General features: G+C 34.8%; 1 protein-coding gene and 1 non-coding gene across 10 annotated transcripts in view; both read right to left on the bottom strand.

Moving 5' to 3' along the window:
* The window catches only part of LCOR (ligand dependent nuclear receptor corepressor), a 137,297-nt gene that overhangs the window by 35,877 nt on the left and 83,456 nt on the right, over positions 1–17,964 (bottom strand). For all 9 annotated transcript variants that reach the window (XM_053207727.1, XM_053207723.1, XM_053207728.1 and 6 more), the window contains 3 exons: positions 9,910–10,042; positions 5,107–5,394; positions 1,849–1,942 (listed from right to left, as the gene is read on the bottom strand). In XM_053207727.1, coding sequence (XP_053063702.1) covers positions 1,849–1,942; positions 5,107–5,394; positions 9,910–10,042 — 515 coding nt within the window. The remainder of the gene's footprint in view (positions 1–1,848; positions 1,943–5,106; positions 5,395–9,909; positions 10,043–17,964) is intronic.
* On the bottom strand, positions 12,048–12,152 carry LOC113600424 (U6 spliceosomal RNA). The gene has a single exon (XR_003421417.1). It is a non-coding gene; the product is annotated as a U6 spliceosomal RNA (small nuclear RNA).

Raw genomic sequence — 17,964 nt, 5'->3', positions numbered from 1 at the left:
ATTTTAAAACACTATTAGCTGCAGACACACGAGTACCACTATGTTTCCATTTGAAATAATCCAATCTTTAAAGAACTGCCCTTTATTTTCCCCAAACTTTGTTCCTTAAGTTCTACTCAAAGTAATTACTGTCAGAGGTATATGTTTTAAACAGTTTTAAAGCAGTTTTCTTTAGTTAAAATGGTCTCTTCTTAAAATACCAAACATCAATTTTGAAATTTTAAGTGGAAAGCTTTCAAATAATATTTAAAAAGTCAACTACTTACAACAAGGTTAATTCATAAGGTTTCCATTTTTCACAAGATATAAAGATTATCACTGATAAAACTGGCAACTGGTAAAGCATGCCCAAGGGGAATAATTACATTTACTAGGCACAAACGTGGAACTCTGAAGAAATGATAAACCAGCTATGTTCTCCAAAAGTCTACAGGGACCCTGTGCTGTTATCAGTAAAAAACATAATAAAGATAACAATGAATAGTCAACTAAAAGATGGGCAATCTATTGGTGCTTTTGTCTTCCAGAAAACGATACCACATAAAAAACACTTTCTTTCCATTCAGAGGGATAAACACAGCAACTTCAACCATATAATACATGGACTTGGTGGCCAAGTTTAAAGTAATCTTAGGCGAGGGATTCATTTATACAAACCACACTTAAGCTTCTCCTACATGTGTCCTCAATTACACAATCCAAGTTTTCTGATATATAAAAAATGGAATCCAATGATTTGGGACCACAAGGACTTGTATCTAGTATAAACTATAGTGAAAAGGAGGGCTTAAGAAAAAAGGTTAGTAAACCATGCAAACTGCATTAAATCAAGAAGTTACTTTTAGATTGAATAAAGGAGGAGAGAAAAAGGAAAATGACAGAATTTTAGAGAAAATAAAGGCAGCATTTTAGAAGTCAGTAAAGGAATCCTTCAATTTGAAGGTAATTAAGAGGAAGTTGAAAAAAGGTTAGTCCATTTAATGTGTACTTATTGCTTTAACACCTAAAAACTTTCCTATGTCGATACTCTAAAAGTTAATAAACTTAAATATTACCTAATTTAGCTTACCGAAGTGATTTTTCATGAATGAAGTTGATTTTTGGTCACAACACAATTTTATGGAAATTCCTTCCCAATATGTCTTCATTAATATCTGGCTTTTCTACATGGTTTCTATGTACATGTAGAGGGAGAATTAAGACAATTCTCACACTATAAAACTAGGTGGTGGGTAATCTGCTAAGAGTTATCAAAACTGAGCATATAATGTCTTGATAGCATAAGACGGTTATCCCAACATCTACAGTCTTAACCACTTAAAAAACAAAAAATACATACGATTATTTTTTCTGAACTGCCACACAGAGTTAAAACTGCAGTTCAAATCAACAAATAAAACAAAACCAAAACAAACAAACAAGAAAAAAACAAACAGCCCCCACATACCCACACATTTCATTAGAGATACCAAGTAAAATACTGGAGCCCAATTTTCATTCAACAACCTCCGCACACATACTACTGCCTTTACATCTGAACTCTGGAATTATTTAGGTTGGGTTTCCCACTCCCAAACACTCAACAACAGAAAGTCCCAAGACATTCTTGCCATATTTTCAATCATTTACTATTTGTACTAACTTGGCAAACCTGATCTACACTAGTCAATTCTGGACTTCACAGACTGTGCTTTTACTTGATCAATGGACTAAGCAATTTACTAAAGGTCTACTTATAACAACGTTATTCTGAAGAATTAATTTTTAAAACATATAAAGGAGATTTTCACCAATCTTCGATAAACCGTCCCCTATAAACTGTGAAATTCTACAAATATTTTCCCTTACCCGTTCCCTTGAGCACTGGAGCAGCCTGGAGAATGGCTCAGGGAAGTGCTGCCAGCACATGGACTTTTCTTAGTGGACAGATCAAGTACACCGTCTGCAGAGACACAAACACACACCTGAGGATATTAAAAACTAGGAACAAATGTGAACTGAACAGACTAAAAATGACAAAGCAATAGGTCTAGTCAACCAAGCAGATACACTAGCTATATACGTAAGACAGGGTATCTTCCCTCCTAAAGTGACATACATTTAGCAAAGCTTGTTATATCTAACATCTCCAAGGGTTAAATATTTTATTAATAGGGCAAAAGAAAAGGTACAGCCTACCACTGAAGACATTAGGATATAGTCAGGTATTAGAAATTGCAGTTTACACAGTATGTAAATAGAACTATTAGACTTCGCTTTCGAAATGTGCCTTTATCAAAGCATATGAGATCTCAATGCCACATCATACAGATTATAAAACCAAATTCCTCAAGAGCTAAGTCTACCCGAAACACTAAAACAAACATTAAAGTTGGATTTAGAAAATTTTATGTGACACAAATCATTTTGAAACATAAATTTATATGGTTAAATTATATGTATATACAAAATAGTCTGTAAGATGAATCAGATGTTAACTGTGATTTTCATGTGTCCTCATTACTCTTTGGACACATCTGCAAAAAACTGTATATTTGAATTCAATCTTTTGGAAAAACTCTTCAGAGATTCAAAATTCCCTTCTTGGTATTTATAAAGGCAAGGTTTTTCAATTAATAAGCTGTTACAAACTGGTGAGCAAAGTTTAAGGAAAGAGAGAAGAATGAAATCGTCTTGATACTGATGAAAGCCTAGAGATTTAACCATTTTTTACTGAAACTAGAATAACAAATTCATGTTATCAGAACATAAAATTAGAATTTTAGAATTTAGAAATAAAAAATCTTCTTATCCCACGAAGACTTCTTTCCCTCATAGACATGTCTAGAAAAGAAAACTCATCTTCTAGACAACTTTTAAAGCTGCCATTTTGTCCAAAATTAACAGAGCAAGCTAATAATCAATGGCTCTGATTTTCAGCTGACGAGCAGAGAGGCCTTTCTATCTAGTTATGTTAAAAACTGCCCCAACATAGAACCTAAATAGGATTTGTGTCTGAGCACACTGTAACTCCTGATTTCAGGCTGTTAGAAATATGTGACTGAGCTTGTAAACCAAAAATCCCACACTCATCCAGAATAACTGTTGTCCTTTAGAGTCACTAATATTTCTAAAAATATAGTTGTAATCTTATAAGGACACCAAGTTAACCCAATTAGACATCTAACAAGCAAACACACTGCTTAAAATACTTCCAACCAAAATATTTCCAACAAAAGACACTATTTAAAGACTTCCAAGCCTGTCTAATCATCAAATAGGCAACATATTTTAAGTCTACTTAAATATACTAAATATACAGTGGTTTCATTGAAAACACTTGAAAATAGATCTGGGAAATATAATGTTAAAATTCTGTTTCACTTGAAGTCTATACACTACAATCCTGTCATCTAGGTCAAATTCCTCTTCAGAGCATACGGTCAGTACAGTGTATCTCTTAAGTACACCACCAACTAGAAGAAGTTAAATTAGACTAAGTGGTATCTTTGTATGTTAATCTCTATCATTAATATTTTAAATACAACCTCTACACTGTCATTCTCCTATTGTAAACCTGAAGTTTTTAATGCAATATTTAGAGCAGAAAGATTTTTAGGGGCGCCTGGATGGTTCAGTCAGTTAAGCGTCTGACTTTGGCTCAGGTCATGATCTCACGGTTTGTGAGTTTGAGCCCCATGTCTGGCTCTGTGCTGACAGCTCGAAGCCTGGAGCCTGCTTCAAATTCTTTGTCTCCCTCTCTCTCTGTCCCCGCCCCGCCCACCCCCCCCACCTCTCTCCCACGCATGCACACTCTCTCTCTCAAGAAATGAATCAACATAAAAAAAAAAAAAAAAGACTTTTAATGAAAGCTACCAATCTTTGGTAAAGATAATCCTCAATAAAACAGAAAAGCACAATTTTGTGAATATGGTGACCAAAGGTACACTGATCAATGTGAACATATGACAATGAGGAATTCTACTAGGAAATCTCTCAGAATTTTGAGATTACGATTGCTGTTCTTTACCCAGAAACAGAAAAAAAGAAAAAGAAAAACTATTCAAAAATGTATTCTTTAAAAACCTAAAGCCAGTCCATTAAATGTAAATCCTTCTTAAATTACTTATAATAAGCAAAAGAAAGTCCTTTCTAAGAGGTTCTTCATACAAATTCAAACCTAATTTTGCAAAATGAACATGTATTTCTCACCAATAAATCCACACCTCTCATAACTTTCTGCACACTCTTAGGAGATATTCTAGGAAAATGAACTCTCACTAGAACAGATATCACCAATTTACAATCTGTAATGGGTCAAACAATGGCCCAGTTGAAATGCTCACTGCATCTCTGTGAAATTAAAAGTAAAAGGGATCACAAAAAACCCCAAATATTTAATCTATTTAAGAGTAAACTTTTCTTAGATTCAAGAAATATTTGCTAAGCAAAACTGATAACCTTTTAACCTTGTCCCTTAATTAGGATCCTCACCAACAAATTTAAATTACCTTGGAAATATTCTAAGGTTAATTCATAATACAGTACATATACATATGGAGGTGCTTGTATATATACATGTATATCCATATACATATGGAATACACTGAACAACCTGCTGTGTCTACTGTCTTCCTCATTATATCTAACCCTAGGAGTTTCTTTTTTAAAAATGCAAACAATACACATTCTTACCTTATAATTTCATTTGCAGAGTATAAATTCTACCTAACAAGATACATGTATTTCTCAGCTAGGCGCTAATTCTAGAACACTGATGATAAGGGGAAACTTAATTTTTTATAGGGGTTTTAAAAACAATGGATATGGCAATGCTTTGTAAAACATAAAATATTTATATAAATATCAAGTAACTTAAAGATCAGTAACAAGTGTAACCACCTAACTTTCCTGAGTGGTACATTGATCTTGACTACAAACTACTGATATATAATGTATAGTAGCCATTTTATCTGTACTTCTCTATGACTGCATAGTCAGGAATAATTTAAGAATCAAATTAGTTTTTATCCTATTGTTACTGGTGCCCTACTTGCCAATAATTTTCTTCTCCCCAAAGTTAAAGTATTCTGATTGGACAGAGGAGACCTTGACATCAAACCATACCTTGTTCGCTAGGTTCTGACTGAGACTTTCTGACAGTAAGGTCCAGAGGTGAGTCTTGGTCAGCCATGAGAAGTTTGCTGAGCACAGGGTTCTGAGTAGTTGCAGCCGTGGGAGAGGTGGTGACTGGAGATGCTTTCGGCAGGCTTTGGTTCTTTGTGCTATTGGGCTGGCTGGGGTCCTGAGTAGAGCTATTTTTTGAGGTATATTCAGCAGCAAATTGTTGGATCATTCGCTGCATGATCTCACGGGCCACTAGGGGAATATTGGGGTCGGAGACCCAGGGACTGTCTGTAAACAAAGATTTATTTACTTTTAAACTGGGACAATGTACTACAAAAAAAAAAAAAAAAAAAAGACAGCTTTCAAGCAAACATAAAATTTCATTTTCTTTTTTTCTTAAAATGCAATCTCCTAAAAATAGTATTCCCTCCCAGAATTAGATTTTTTAAGCTCTAAGCTTATGAGCTGCAGATTTTTTAAAGTAAAATTTTCATAAAATCACTTCTAAACACCCCCCTCAGTATTATGAAATTAAATAAAGGGAAAACAAATAGAATATCTTATGGGCAAGAATCACTTACCTGATACAGAAATCTCAAACCTTTCTTTTATGAAATAATTACTTCTGTTTACCACCTATAGATTACATCCGGTTTTTCCTAGACCTTTCCTCAGCCATCTCTTCCTAAATTGTTGAAGAATGGATTACTCAGTTATGAGTACATAATCTACTTTCTGTCAAAGACTGAAGGCATAGCAAAATTGTAAAAGGAGATACTTAATATAAGGTCCATGACAGACTGGGGCCATAGCCTCACATTTTCAGGCTCATAAGAATCACTTTGAGGGCTTGTAAAAACACACTGCTGGGTCCTATCCCCAGGGTTAACTGATTTAGCAGTTCTAGGGTGAGGTCAAGGACTGGCATTTCTACTAAGTTTCTAGGTGCAGCTGGAACCACTGGGCTTGGAGTTTAAAGGCCAGATCTCAAAGTTTAACACCATATATTTTCCATGAGTTCTTTAAATATACTCTGCCAATCATTAAACACAATAGCAAAGGAATTAATAAAATAAACTTATCAATTTCTAATCCACGTTAATTTAAAAATAAAGACCATATGAATTAACTCGTAGAACTTCTGGCACTGGGAGGGACCCTGAAGGTCAAATGGGGCAAAATAAAAGAGAAAATGTTTGGTATAAATATATCATCACATCTCTATCATTACCACACTCTCAGGGAGACTAAGCTTCTCAAGAGCAGAGATTATGTTTGTTTACCTCTGTATACTCAGCACCTAATCTTGCCTGGCATAAAGTATGCATTCATATTAGCTGAGTAATAAATGGATCAGTCAAATCAATCACCATCAAATAGTGTTTTTGTTTTTTTTTCTGTAGACAAATAAGGTTAATGTGTCTAAAGAGAAGTGACCTCTTCAAATCTGTATAGATGGTTAGTGGTAGACCCTTGATTAAAACTCTCCCCCCGATCTTAATGTTCCACCTGTGACCTTTACTTCCACACCACACTTCAGAGGTTTCGGAAGGCAGTTCCAGAAAACCTGAGTTTCCTTGGTCTTTTAAAGATCAACTACAGAAGGTAAATTACTTTACCCATAATATGTTGGAGCTATAAGGGAATTAGGTTGATTTATAAATTTAGAGATAAACTGACTCATTACAATTCAAACCTAAAATCTCCACAACATACACATCATCAAAACTTCATGGGACTCTAAGAACAATTTTTTTCCCCCTGAAAAACAACATTAAATACCAGAAGAAAGTCTAAAGTCAGAATATTTAATTCTCTGGAGTTTAATGAGGTTTTTCTCTACCAACAGCAACATTTCTGTTCTACCAAAAGTACTTCTAACCCCATGTTTCTTCTCTATAAATAGACTGAGTGCGCTAGATGGTTTAAGAATCAAGGTATTCAATTAGGTAAGGTTCAGAAATTATTACAACCATGAATGAGTTCCTTAAAAGTTTTAAAAAACATTTTAGCCATACATTGCTTTTTTAAAATCTCTACCCACTGAATATTCTTATTAATATTCATTTAACTTTCCACTTAAGACCTATCCTCCAAATAAAAGACTGTACATAATTTCAAGTTTTATATTTTCTCAAGTTTTATATATTAATGTATCTTCTTATCCCCTGTAACACATAAAGAAAGTTTTCAAATAGGCAGAGTTAAACTAGATTCATAAATATATAGATTTTTGAAAAATCAGGGATTTTAGAATAAAGACCATAAACTGCTACCTCTGACCTTTAAATGGCTGTGGTGTATCTTGCCTCTTTGTTGAATGAAGAACATAACCATAAAACACAATTCATACTTACAAATTGATGACATATCTGTCATATGAATTTCTACATGTTTTGAAAAGTTTCCTGAACACATTTCATTCTTTCACTTACTTAAAACACAACTTCTATACATCTAGACATGTCTTGGGGAATATGCACAAGTGAGTCAAATAAAAACCACAAATCATCAAAATTAACACTACAGGAAAACAAGTAAATGTTACATTACAGCCACTTATGTTTTTAAAATGCAAATCTAACTTTTAGAAAGTGTCAAATTTTCTAACACAAGTGACAAAGCTGGAAAAAATTTGATAATGATAGTTGAAGGTATACCGTTCATAAGCTAAAATTTATTACTGAATCCATACCACAAAAGCCTACTTTAATTGCATCTATGTTCCTACTTAGCTTTTAGAACCTTTTCATACTCATTTAAAACACACAATTTGCAATACTTGGAAACAAAGTATTAATAACTCCAAATCTCTGAACTATTTATTTAAAAAAAATATATATGTATGTATGTATATATGTATACATACATACATACACACACACACACACACACCCTTCAGACTAAATTGCCTGTCATATCTCTGCATATTATATACATTTTTGGTATAACTTGAAGAGTACTAATGGCTTTCAGACATTTCCATGAAGATTAATATTTAAAAATATCAATATTAATACATAAAACAAAGAGGAAGGAACTTCTAATAGCAAAGGAATAGTTCTTTTTCTGAACATCATATGCCAGTATACAAATACACGAACTTAACTTTACATACAATTTCAGAGGATTCTCATCCCTAAAGTCTACCCTAAGGCTGATTCCAAGGTAAACATTCCTTCCCTCATGTATCCAAAAGTTTAATTTTAAAATAAAACTTAGAAGAACTTTAAGCTATTCCTACATGACAAAGGGATGGGACCAGCAGAGAAGCAGGCTAGAATTCTCTTTAGGAATATGCTTATGATTGGCCTTATTAACTCCCTCCAAGCAAAGACTGGATGAAAAGTGGTTTCTCCACATATAGGAAGAGGAGCTCCTCTTTGCAGATAATGAAGACTGCTACAGCATTAGGCCCGTGACTCATTCAGTACACATCCTAAAGGACAGGAGCAGCAGAGGAGCTGTAAAGATATTTTATTTAATAAACTGACAGAACGAGTCTATCATTTATACCTTAATGTGAATTACTTTAATAAAACAATCAAATGTTTATACAACTAAGAAAATTACTATTTGGAACATAATTTTAGATTTCAGGGTATTTAGGGGATGATAAAGTGGGCATGGGAGCCTCAGTTGGGAGCTTCATGTCAGAGGGTGCTGAGGGTACTAAAAGTGAGGTGAGGGTGTACTGAAAAATTTAATTTTGCATAGGAAAAAAGGTGTCACTGAAAACAATAATCTTGTGCGTTCCTTAATTTTATAGGACACTTCATACTCCATTTTGAAAATACTGACCACATTAAGCAGAACATCAGCTGGTTTCCAACTGTAACCAACCAATTAGAATAGCACTTTATCAGACTTCCAACCACTGTAAAGGCAAAAATCACCCTTCAAATTTCAGAGGGAATTCCCAGAAGAATGAGGGATATAAACTAGAACATATAAAGAAGTACTAAAGAAAGCAGAATCATTGAGTCTGCTGAATATTAGAGTATTCAGGGTCACAAGAGTTTGTAGGAAACTTTTTTAGAACCTATCACAGTAACCTCCATCTTGGAACTAGAGGAAAGACATAACTAAGGAACACAAATCCATTTAGAATTTCTTGAAAGTAAAGACTTCACTAGAATGGATCATAGAGGGAAGGAAGCTTTCTGAAGGTCTTGGCCGATGGTAATTAGGCTTTGTGAATAGAGAAACAAAATGTAAATCATGTCTACAAAGGTTTTAAGGAGAAAGTTAAATTGAAAAATATAAGAGGTGGAGCTATTAAATACCACCTCAAATGTAAGGGGGAAAGTTTTATTACATAATTATGAATTCCTTTCTCTAATTTTAATAATTTAAAGAAGTTTCAGCAAAACAAGGCTCTATCAAGGAAATAAATGCCTGTAAATCTAATTTTAAGATACAACTTCACATCTCTCTAAATGAAATTTCAGCAAGGAATTACTAAATTTTATACAGTTTTATGGTTATCTGCGATTAAAACTGTCACTATGTATGTAAGAAAATTTGACAAAATATATTAGTACTGAGACCTCAGAATTTTTTAGACTTTCATAATACTTTCAGGAACTATTTAACACAACTTACATGATTCCATCACTTCAAACTGAAAAAGAGGGAAGAGGAGTTGCCTTAACCTATTCCAAATTTAACTTGACCAAAGGAATATAAAGTGTGTTATCAACAAAGAAAAATGTTTTTAAAAGTAACTTTTTAAAAATGACATTAAAATTAAGAAAATATAAGACAAGCAGATGCTAAATGCCATTCTTCACTAGAACCAACCTTTTCTATAAAAGACTGCATTGAGGAACTCTTCTGCTTGTCTCTCGAATCGAATGATTTTTGCTTGCTCTTGTTTAAGCAGAGCTTCTTGCCCAGCTCCCGAAGCTGGTTCATCCAGACCGACTAAGTGTCCCTGCAAAAATATTTGGTGAAATATTTGCACAAAAATCTTTCCCCATTCAGTATCAAAAGCACAGATGCAAAATCAAAGACAAATGTTAGTAACAGATAAGACAAATCAGTTTAATACAATTAAAATATCTTAAAACTTTAAATCAGAATAAAATTTATCTCCACAAAAGTATAAAAGCAAAGTGAATGTAAAAATATACTTGGGTGGTTTTTATGTATCTTACAAGTTTTGTTTAAAACTGACAGATAAACTCTAATTAAAATAACATTACTAACGGAAGATTTTTCTTGAGCATTTAAATATGTCCGTTCTTATTACACCATACAGCAATAGTACACAGACATTCAACTCAGACAAAAAAAATAGCTTAAATCCTAAATACTATTTGAGAATCATGTTTGCCCTCCTAGTATAAGATGTTTTCTCCAGACACAAAACAAACATAATTTTAAAAGGGCCGTTAGAAGGGAAAACTCAAAAGAATGTATCCGAATTCATAATTCTGTGCCTAGAATATAATTCATAAACTGTAGCTTTCAAATGTTTAGAGAGTTGTGAAATTAATACGTTAAAACTGGCTCTAGAAAACAGAATTTAAAAATATACTTCGTCACATGTTCTAAAGGTACACATTTCTATATATGCTTGAACATGCTTACAATATAAACATGTTAAGTCCTGATCACAAAGTTTCAAACTGCCACACTAGACTCATCCCAAAGACTCCCAGAATCTGCTCTCAGGCTGTAGGAGCACTAGACTAGGTAGACAATGCTTTGCATTTACTTCCACTCTTGTAGCTAATGAACAGGAGACTAAGTAAGTACATCTTTTAAGTGTTCTTTAAGTTCCAATGCATATAATTTACTTCAAATCACCACAATATATCGCCACAGGCATATATAATTCTGTCATGGAAAACTTAAAAGTACTTAGAAGTACCTAAAAGTACTCTAAAAAAGAAAATGGGGACACACCCTGACACAGTGAAAAGGAAGCAAACAGGGCACTGAAGGCACATTATAATCCACAATTTTCTCAAAGATTTCAAATACAAGCAATGACATGTGCAATCAGATTTTTTTATGATTTCTCCATTGTACAAACTGTGTCAACAGCACAACCAAAATATGTGTCTTTTGCAAAGACACATTTAGCACCAATTATATATTACAGTTTAATATGAAGAACTCTCTTGCATAATCAAACAAAAACAATCATCCCATAAAATATCCATGAGACACGTTAAGTCTGCCACATAAAGAAAATATTGTTATAAAGTCATTATAAAAACATTTTCATTCATTCATTCATTCATTCATTCATTCATTCATTCAGTAGGCTTCCCCGGCCCAGCATGGAGCCCAACCAACACAAGGCTTTAACTCACGACCCTGAGATCAAGACGTGAGCTGAGATCAAGAGTTGGACACTTAACCAACTAAGTTTATTATACTTGTACTTGCCAACTTTATTATAGTTGTATTTGCCAACATTCTCTTTCGTGGCCTAAAGAAATTAATTTTTAAAAATGAATCACAAAATAATGTAATTTTGATACAGATTTAACATCTGAAAGGATCAGGAACAGGTACTAATTAGAGACCAATAAAATCCTCAACTGTGTTTTAATGGCATTTCATTGTTTAATGATTTTTAAACTCAGACATTATATGGTATAAACTGTACTTAACCCCTCAGTCCTACATTCAGTAAGTTTAGTCAGACTTTCAGCAGGATATCTTTATTTTTCGTGTTTAAAAATGCGTATCTCAATGAGAGAAGATGTTAGTTGAAGGACGCATTGTACACAGTGTAGTTTCAATGCGTTAAGCATACAGCTATCCCCATTGATTCTACACATACATTTACGAATACGTGTATCCTTTCCATGTCTTTCCAAGTTTTTATTTAAATTCCTGCTAGTTAACATACAGTGTAATATTAATTTCAGGTGTAGAATTTAGTGATTCAACACTTACATACAACACTTGGAGCTCACCACAAAAATAAGGAACACTTCACGAATCTGTATCATCCTTGCGTAGGGGCCATGCTAATTTTTTCTGTATGGTTACAATTTTAGCATATGTGCTGCCAAAGCAAGCACAGAATATCTATACTTAAACCATGCTCAAATGTTGCATTCAGGCTACTTTCTAATCTAAATCAACTCATAGCAACTAACAGCACTCAGGAAGGTGTTACATGTTTTTTCTTGAATTAAACAATTAATTACCAATTTTATCAACCTGGACGCTGACACCTTCAGATAACTTTTAGTTGGTTCATCTAAATTATAGTCGCACCTATTTGTTTTGTTTCCAAACAGTTTTATTGAGATATAATACACGTATCATACAATTCACCTATTTACAGTATAAATTCAATGTTTTTCTTGTAGCGTCACAGAGGTGTGGGACCATCACCACGATAAACTTCAGAATATTTTTGTACCCCAAGACATCAACAGTCACTCACTTCCCATTCTCCCACTTGCCCCAACATTAGGCAACCACTGTATTATTTTCTGCCTCTCTCTACAGACTTGCTTATTCTGGATATTTCACATAAATGGAATCGTGCAATATTCATGGTGTGTGTGTGTGTGGTTTCTTCCTCCTAGAATAATGTTTTCAAGGTTCACCCCATCGTAGCAGATACCGGTACTTCGTTCCTTTTTATTGCCAAATAACATTCCATTGTACTGATGTAGCACATTTTACCCATTCATCAGTTGATAATGACCATTTGGATTTCTTTTTGGCTGCTATGATACAAATAATGCAGTCTTTAGTGTTTGTGTACAAGTTTTTGTGTATTTTCATTTTTCTTCGATATGTATTTAGGAGTGGAATTTGTAGATCATATGCTAATTATATTTACCATTCTGAAAAAGTACACTAAACCATCTTCCAAAGCAGGTGTACCATTTAATATTCCCAACAGCAGTGAGGGTTCTGACTTCTCCACATTCTCATGAACACTTGCTATCATTTTTATTACATCCATTCCAGTACACAAGAAATGGTGCCTAATGGTTCTGATTAGATTTCCCTAATGATTAATAATGTTGAACATCTAACTGGCCATTTAAATACCTTCTTTGGAGAAATGTACATTCTTATGCTTTGCCCAGTTTTTAATTGGGCTCACTTTTTTTTAATGTTTGAGTTGTAAGAATTCCTGATATATTCTGGATACAATTCCATTATCAGATTTAAGATTTGCAAATATTTTGTACCATCAATGAGCTTTATTATCACTTCACTGATGCTACCTACTACTGTTAACAGTACAAAGTTCTTAATTTTAATGAATTCCAATTTATTTTTTGACATTTGTGCTTTGGTGTTATATCTAAAAAACTAGTGGCTAGCCCAAGATCATTAAGATTTACTCTTATGTTTTCTTCTAAATGTTTTATAGTTTTAGAACTTACTTTTAGGTATATGACCCGTTTCAAATAAACTTTTGTGTATGGTAAAAGGAAGGGGTCCAACTTCCTTTGTCAAAAATCACTGGCCATAAATTTTACTTCTGGATGCTCAACTCTGTTCCGCTGATCTACATATCCATCTGTAGGCCAGAAACACACTATGTTGATCATGGTAGTTTTGTAGTAAGTTCTGCTATTAGGAAGTGTAAATCCTCTCTTCTAAGATTGTTTTGGCTACTCAGGCATCCTGTAAATTTTTACATGAATTTTAAGATCAGTTTGCCAATCTCTGCAAAGAAGTCACCAGAAATCTTGGTAGGTTATGCAGTGAATCTGCAGGTTATTTGGGGGAGTAATGCCATCTTCATAATATTAAGTGTTCCAATCCACGAACATGAGATCATACCTTTCTATTTATTTTGATCTTCTTTAATTTATTTCAACAATTTTAATTTACAGTGTGCAAGTCTTAACCTTGTGTTAACTTTATTCCTAAGTATTCTATTCCTTTTGATGCTATAGTAAATGGAACTGTTTTCTTAATTTTCACGTTCAGACTATTCATTGCTATTGTATAGAAATACAATCAATTTTTAAAAAAATGTTGTATTCTACAACCTTGTTGAACTTATTAACTCTAATATATTGTGTTCTGTTGATTCCTTAAAATTTTCCATATACAACATCATGTCATCTACAAATACTTTTACTACTTCTTTTGCAATCTGGGTAACTCTGGTTTCTTTTCTTTTTTTAGACAGAGAGAGAGCATGCGCGCATACAAGCAGGGGAGAGGGACAGAGGGAGGGAGAGGGGGAGAGTGGGGGATGGAAAGGAAGACAGAGAGAGACAGAGACAGAGAGACAGAGAGAAAAAGAGAGAGAGAGAGAGAGAATATCTTAAGCAGGCTCCATGCTCAGGGCAGAGGCCAACACGAAGTTCAATCCCATGACCCTGGGATCATGACCTGAGGTGACACTAAGAGTTGGATGCTTAACCAACTGGGCCAGCCAGGCACCCCTGCTTTTATTGCCTAATTGCCAAGGCTAGGGCTTCTGATAGAACAGTGCATAGAAGTATTGAGAATGGACAACTCTGTCTTGTTCCTAATTTTAGGGGGGAAATGTCCAGTTTTTACCACAGCTGTGTATTTTTGTAGATCAGGCTGAGGAATTTCTCTTCTAGTCCTAGTTTCTTGGGTGTTTTTATCACAAAAAGGTGTTGGATTTGGTCACTTTTTGCAGGGACATCCATTGTGATGATCACGTGGTTTTAATCACTGATTCCCATTAATGCACTATATTAATTGATTTTGTGGTGTAAACCAACCTTGCATTCCTGAGAAAAATCTCACCTGGTAAGAGAGTGTAACAGTTTTCATATGTTCCTTGATTTGGTTTGCTAGTATTTCGTGGAGAATTTTACTGTTGTTATTGGTATTCCTAAGTGATTCTGCTCTGCAGTTTTCTTGTGATCTGTCTGGTTTTGGTATTCAAATACTAGTCTCACAAAGCGAGGAAGTCGTCTTCTATATTTTAGATAAATTTGTGTAGAACTGGTATTAGTTCTTTTAAAAATATCTGGCAGAAATCACCAATGAAGGTGTCTGGCCACAGGCTTTTTTTTGATGGAAATTTTAAAATTACCAATTCAATCTCTTCACTTGTTCTAGGTTGCATTAGTTTCCCAGGGCTATTGTAACGTATTACCACAAACTGGGTGGCTTAAAACAGCAGAAATTTATTCTCTCACAACTCTGGAATCTAGAAATCTGCAATCAAGGTGTCAACAAAGCCATGCTCCTTCTGAAGGTCTCTATGAAAGAATCCTTCCCTGCTTTTTCCTAGCTTCTGGTGATTTCCAGCAATCCAACATTTGACTTGTGACAGCATTAACTCCAATTTCTTCTTCTAACTTTACGTGGCCTTCCGTGTGCGTGTCTTGGTCTCCAAATCTCCCTTATAAAGACACCAGGTGCTGGATTGAAGACCTACTCTAATCCAGTATAACCTCATCTTAACTTATTAATTAATCCGCAAAGACCATATTTCCCAAAAAATGTCACATTTATAAGTACCAGGGATTAGAACTTCATCTTTTTTTTTTTTTTTTTTTTGAGTGGGGGGCACATAATTCAACCTGCTACACAGGTCTGTTCAGATTTTCTATTTCTCCTTATGTCAGTTTCAGTAGTGTCTTATTCTAGGCATTTGCTTGTTTCATTTAAACTATCTAGTCTGCTGATTTATATATGATTCACAGTAGTATTTCCCTTAAATCCTTTTTATCTCCATAAGGTCACTAGTAATTTCCCCTATCTGATTTGTGATTTAGTAATTTGAGTCTTTTTCTCTTGAGCAGTCCTAGATAAAACATTTATCAATTTTGTTGTATCTTTTCAAAGAACAAACCTTTGATTTTGTTAATTTCTCTATTTTTCTATAGTATTTCATTTATTTCTGCTCTAATCATTATTATTTCCTTCTGCCTGCTTTAGGTTTAGTATGCTCTTCTTCTCCTGGTCTTTTAAGGAAGACAGGGCACTGAACTAAGATCTTTTAAAATATAGGCAGCTGCAGCTTTAAATTGCCATCTAAGTGCTGTTGGCTACGTCTCATAAGTTTTGGTATGCTTTGGCTTTCATTCATCTCAAACTATTTGCTAATTTTCCTTGTGATTCCTTCTTCTGATTATTTAGAAATGCATTATTTAATTTCCACATATGTGTGAATTCCTCATATATCCTCTGTAACTAATTTCTACTAATATTATTCCTTTGTAGTGGGAAAACATATTGTGTATGATTGGAATCCTTTGATTTTTTTATGGCCTAGCAGAAAGTCTTTCCTGGAAAATGTTCCACGTATACTTGGAAAGAATCACTATTTTGTTCTTTTTGGGTGGAGTGTTCCTTATACACATCTGTTAGGTCTAGTTGCTTCAGAGTGTTGTTCAAATCTCTCCTCTCTGTTGATCTTCTGTCTAGATGTTCTATCCATTATTGAAAGTGGAGTATTAATGTAGTCAACTCTTGTTTTTGAACTATTTCTCCCTTCACTTCTGTCACATTTTGCTTCATGTGTTTTGGAGTTCTGTTGTTACATATGTAACAACATATGTTGTTATAGGTCTTCCTAATACATTGACCCTTTTACCATAAAAAAAGGCCCTCTTGATCTCTAGGTTCATTGAAGTCTATTTCCCCCCAATGTGCAGCCTCTGTTATCACTTTTCTCAGGGGATGCGGTCTTGAGCATGCAGTCTCCCTGTCTACTGGGAATGACTGTGGGTTTAGTCAGACTCTCTGGCAGTTTCTTTCTCAGGCCTTCCCTTTACACAGTGCTCGCTGATCAGCCTGTAGCAGTATCACACACCCAGGCGTTAGCCTCAACTAGTTTGTTTCATTGGTGTGTTGTTGCCACATCCTGGGGCATAAATTGCACCAGTGTCTGATCCAATGAAAGTGGGGCCTCTTTGTAAGGGCAGGGTGTTGCCTTGCCACTCTTTGAGGCTAACTCGAACCCCGGGAGGGCTCTTCTTTTTATCTGGTTCTCCCCGTAAAGCTTCTGACTGGTCTGCCATTTCACTTGTTGCTACTAGTATCATGGAGCTACCAGCCTCCTCTTAACTGTTCACCACAAAGATCTCCATCATTTTCAACAACTTTTTGTAAGCTCTGTTCAAAAGTCAGTCCCCCTGAGAGAGCTACAGAATTCTCCGTTCTCAAGGCCTGCCTTTCCCTTTGGAAGAACCACTGTGCCGCTGCACAGGAACTGGAGGTTAGGACAATAACCCACTTCTCTCAGAGTGACATCTGTGCTTTATGACAGGGGGTGGTGGATCACTTGCCTCTCCTGGCACAGAACTTCTGCCTTATGAATGAGGCCTGACCTAAACCTCAGTATGCTCAATCTGCTGAGACTGGAGCACACTTCCACTCTGAGAAAAGGCTGAGAGAAGGAAGGCTTTTTGACCGCAGCTGCCTGGAAGACAGCATCCGCCACGAGAAGCTAGAAGGTATGAGTGATGCCCGCAGTCTGTTTCCCCTGCTCAGACAAGAGTTAGAGCTTCCTTCAAGCTGAGCGCAGGGAGAGGGTGGGAGTGGGTCATGGGTCAAATGCCAGAGTCCTGTTCTTACTGAGATTTAGTACGTCTGTTTGAACAAATCATTCTCCATTTGCTATATGCCCTTAAGATAATTATTTCCAGCTTAAATGATTGCTTTAAAATAATTTCACCAGTTAAATGGTTATTTTGCTTGTTTTTATCCAGAATAATAAACAGAGATGAAAAATATAATACCAAATCATATGCTTTTATCAAGTGCATCTGGTCACCAAGTTAAAAATTTACAGCAATGATGTATAAACAAAATACAGGCCATCCTCCCTTACTGTACATACTATATGCCAAAACTAAATGAACCAACAAGAACAAAAACATTCAAATGGTACAGAGCTAATAAAGTTAACCTAACAGGAGA

This window comes from Acinonyx jubatus, chromosome D2 (genome assembly GCF_027475565.1).
Source record: "Acinonyx jubatus isolate Ajub_Pintada_27869175 chromosome D2, VMU_Ajub_asm_v1.0, whole genome shotgun sequence".
NCBI classification, from domain to species: Eukaryota; Metazoa; Chordata; class Mammalia; order Carnivora; family Felidae; genus Acinonyx; species Acinonyx jubatus.
Note: the sequence above shows the minus strand (reverse complement) of the source record. Positions and strands in the feature narration are given on the sequence as shown.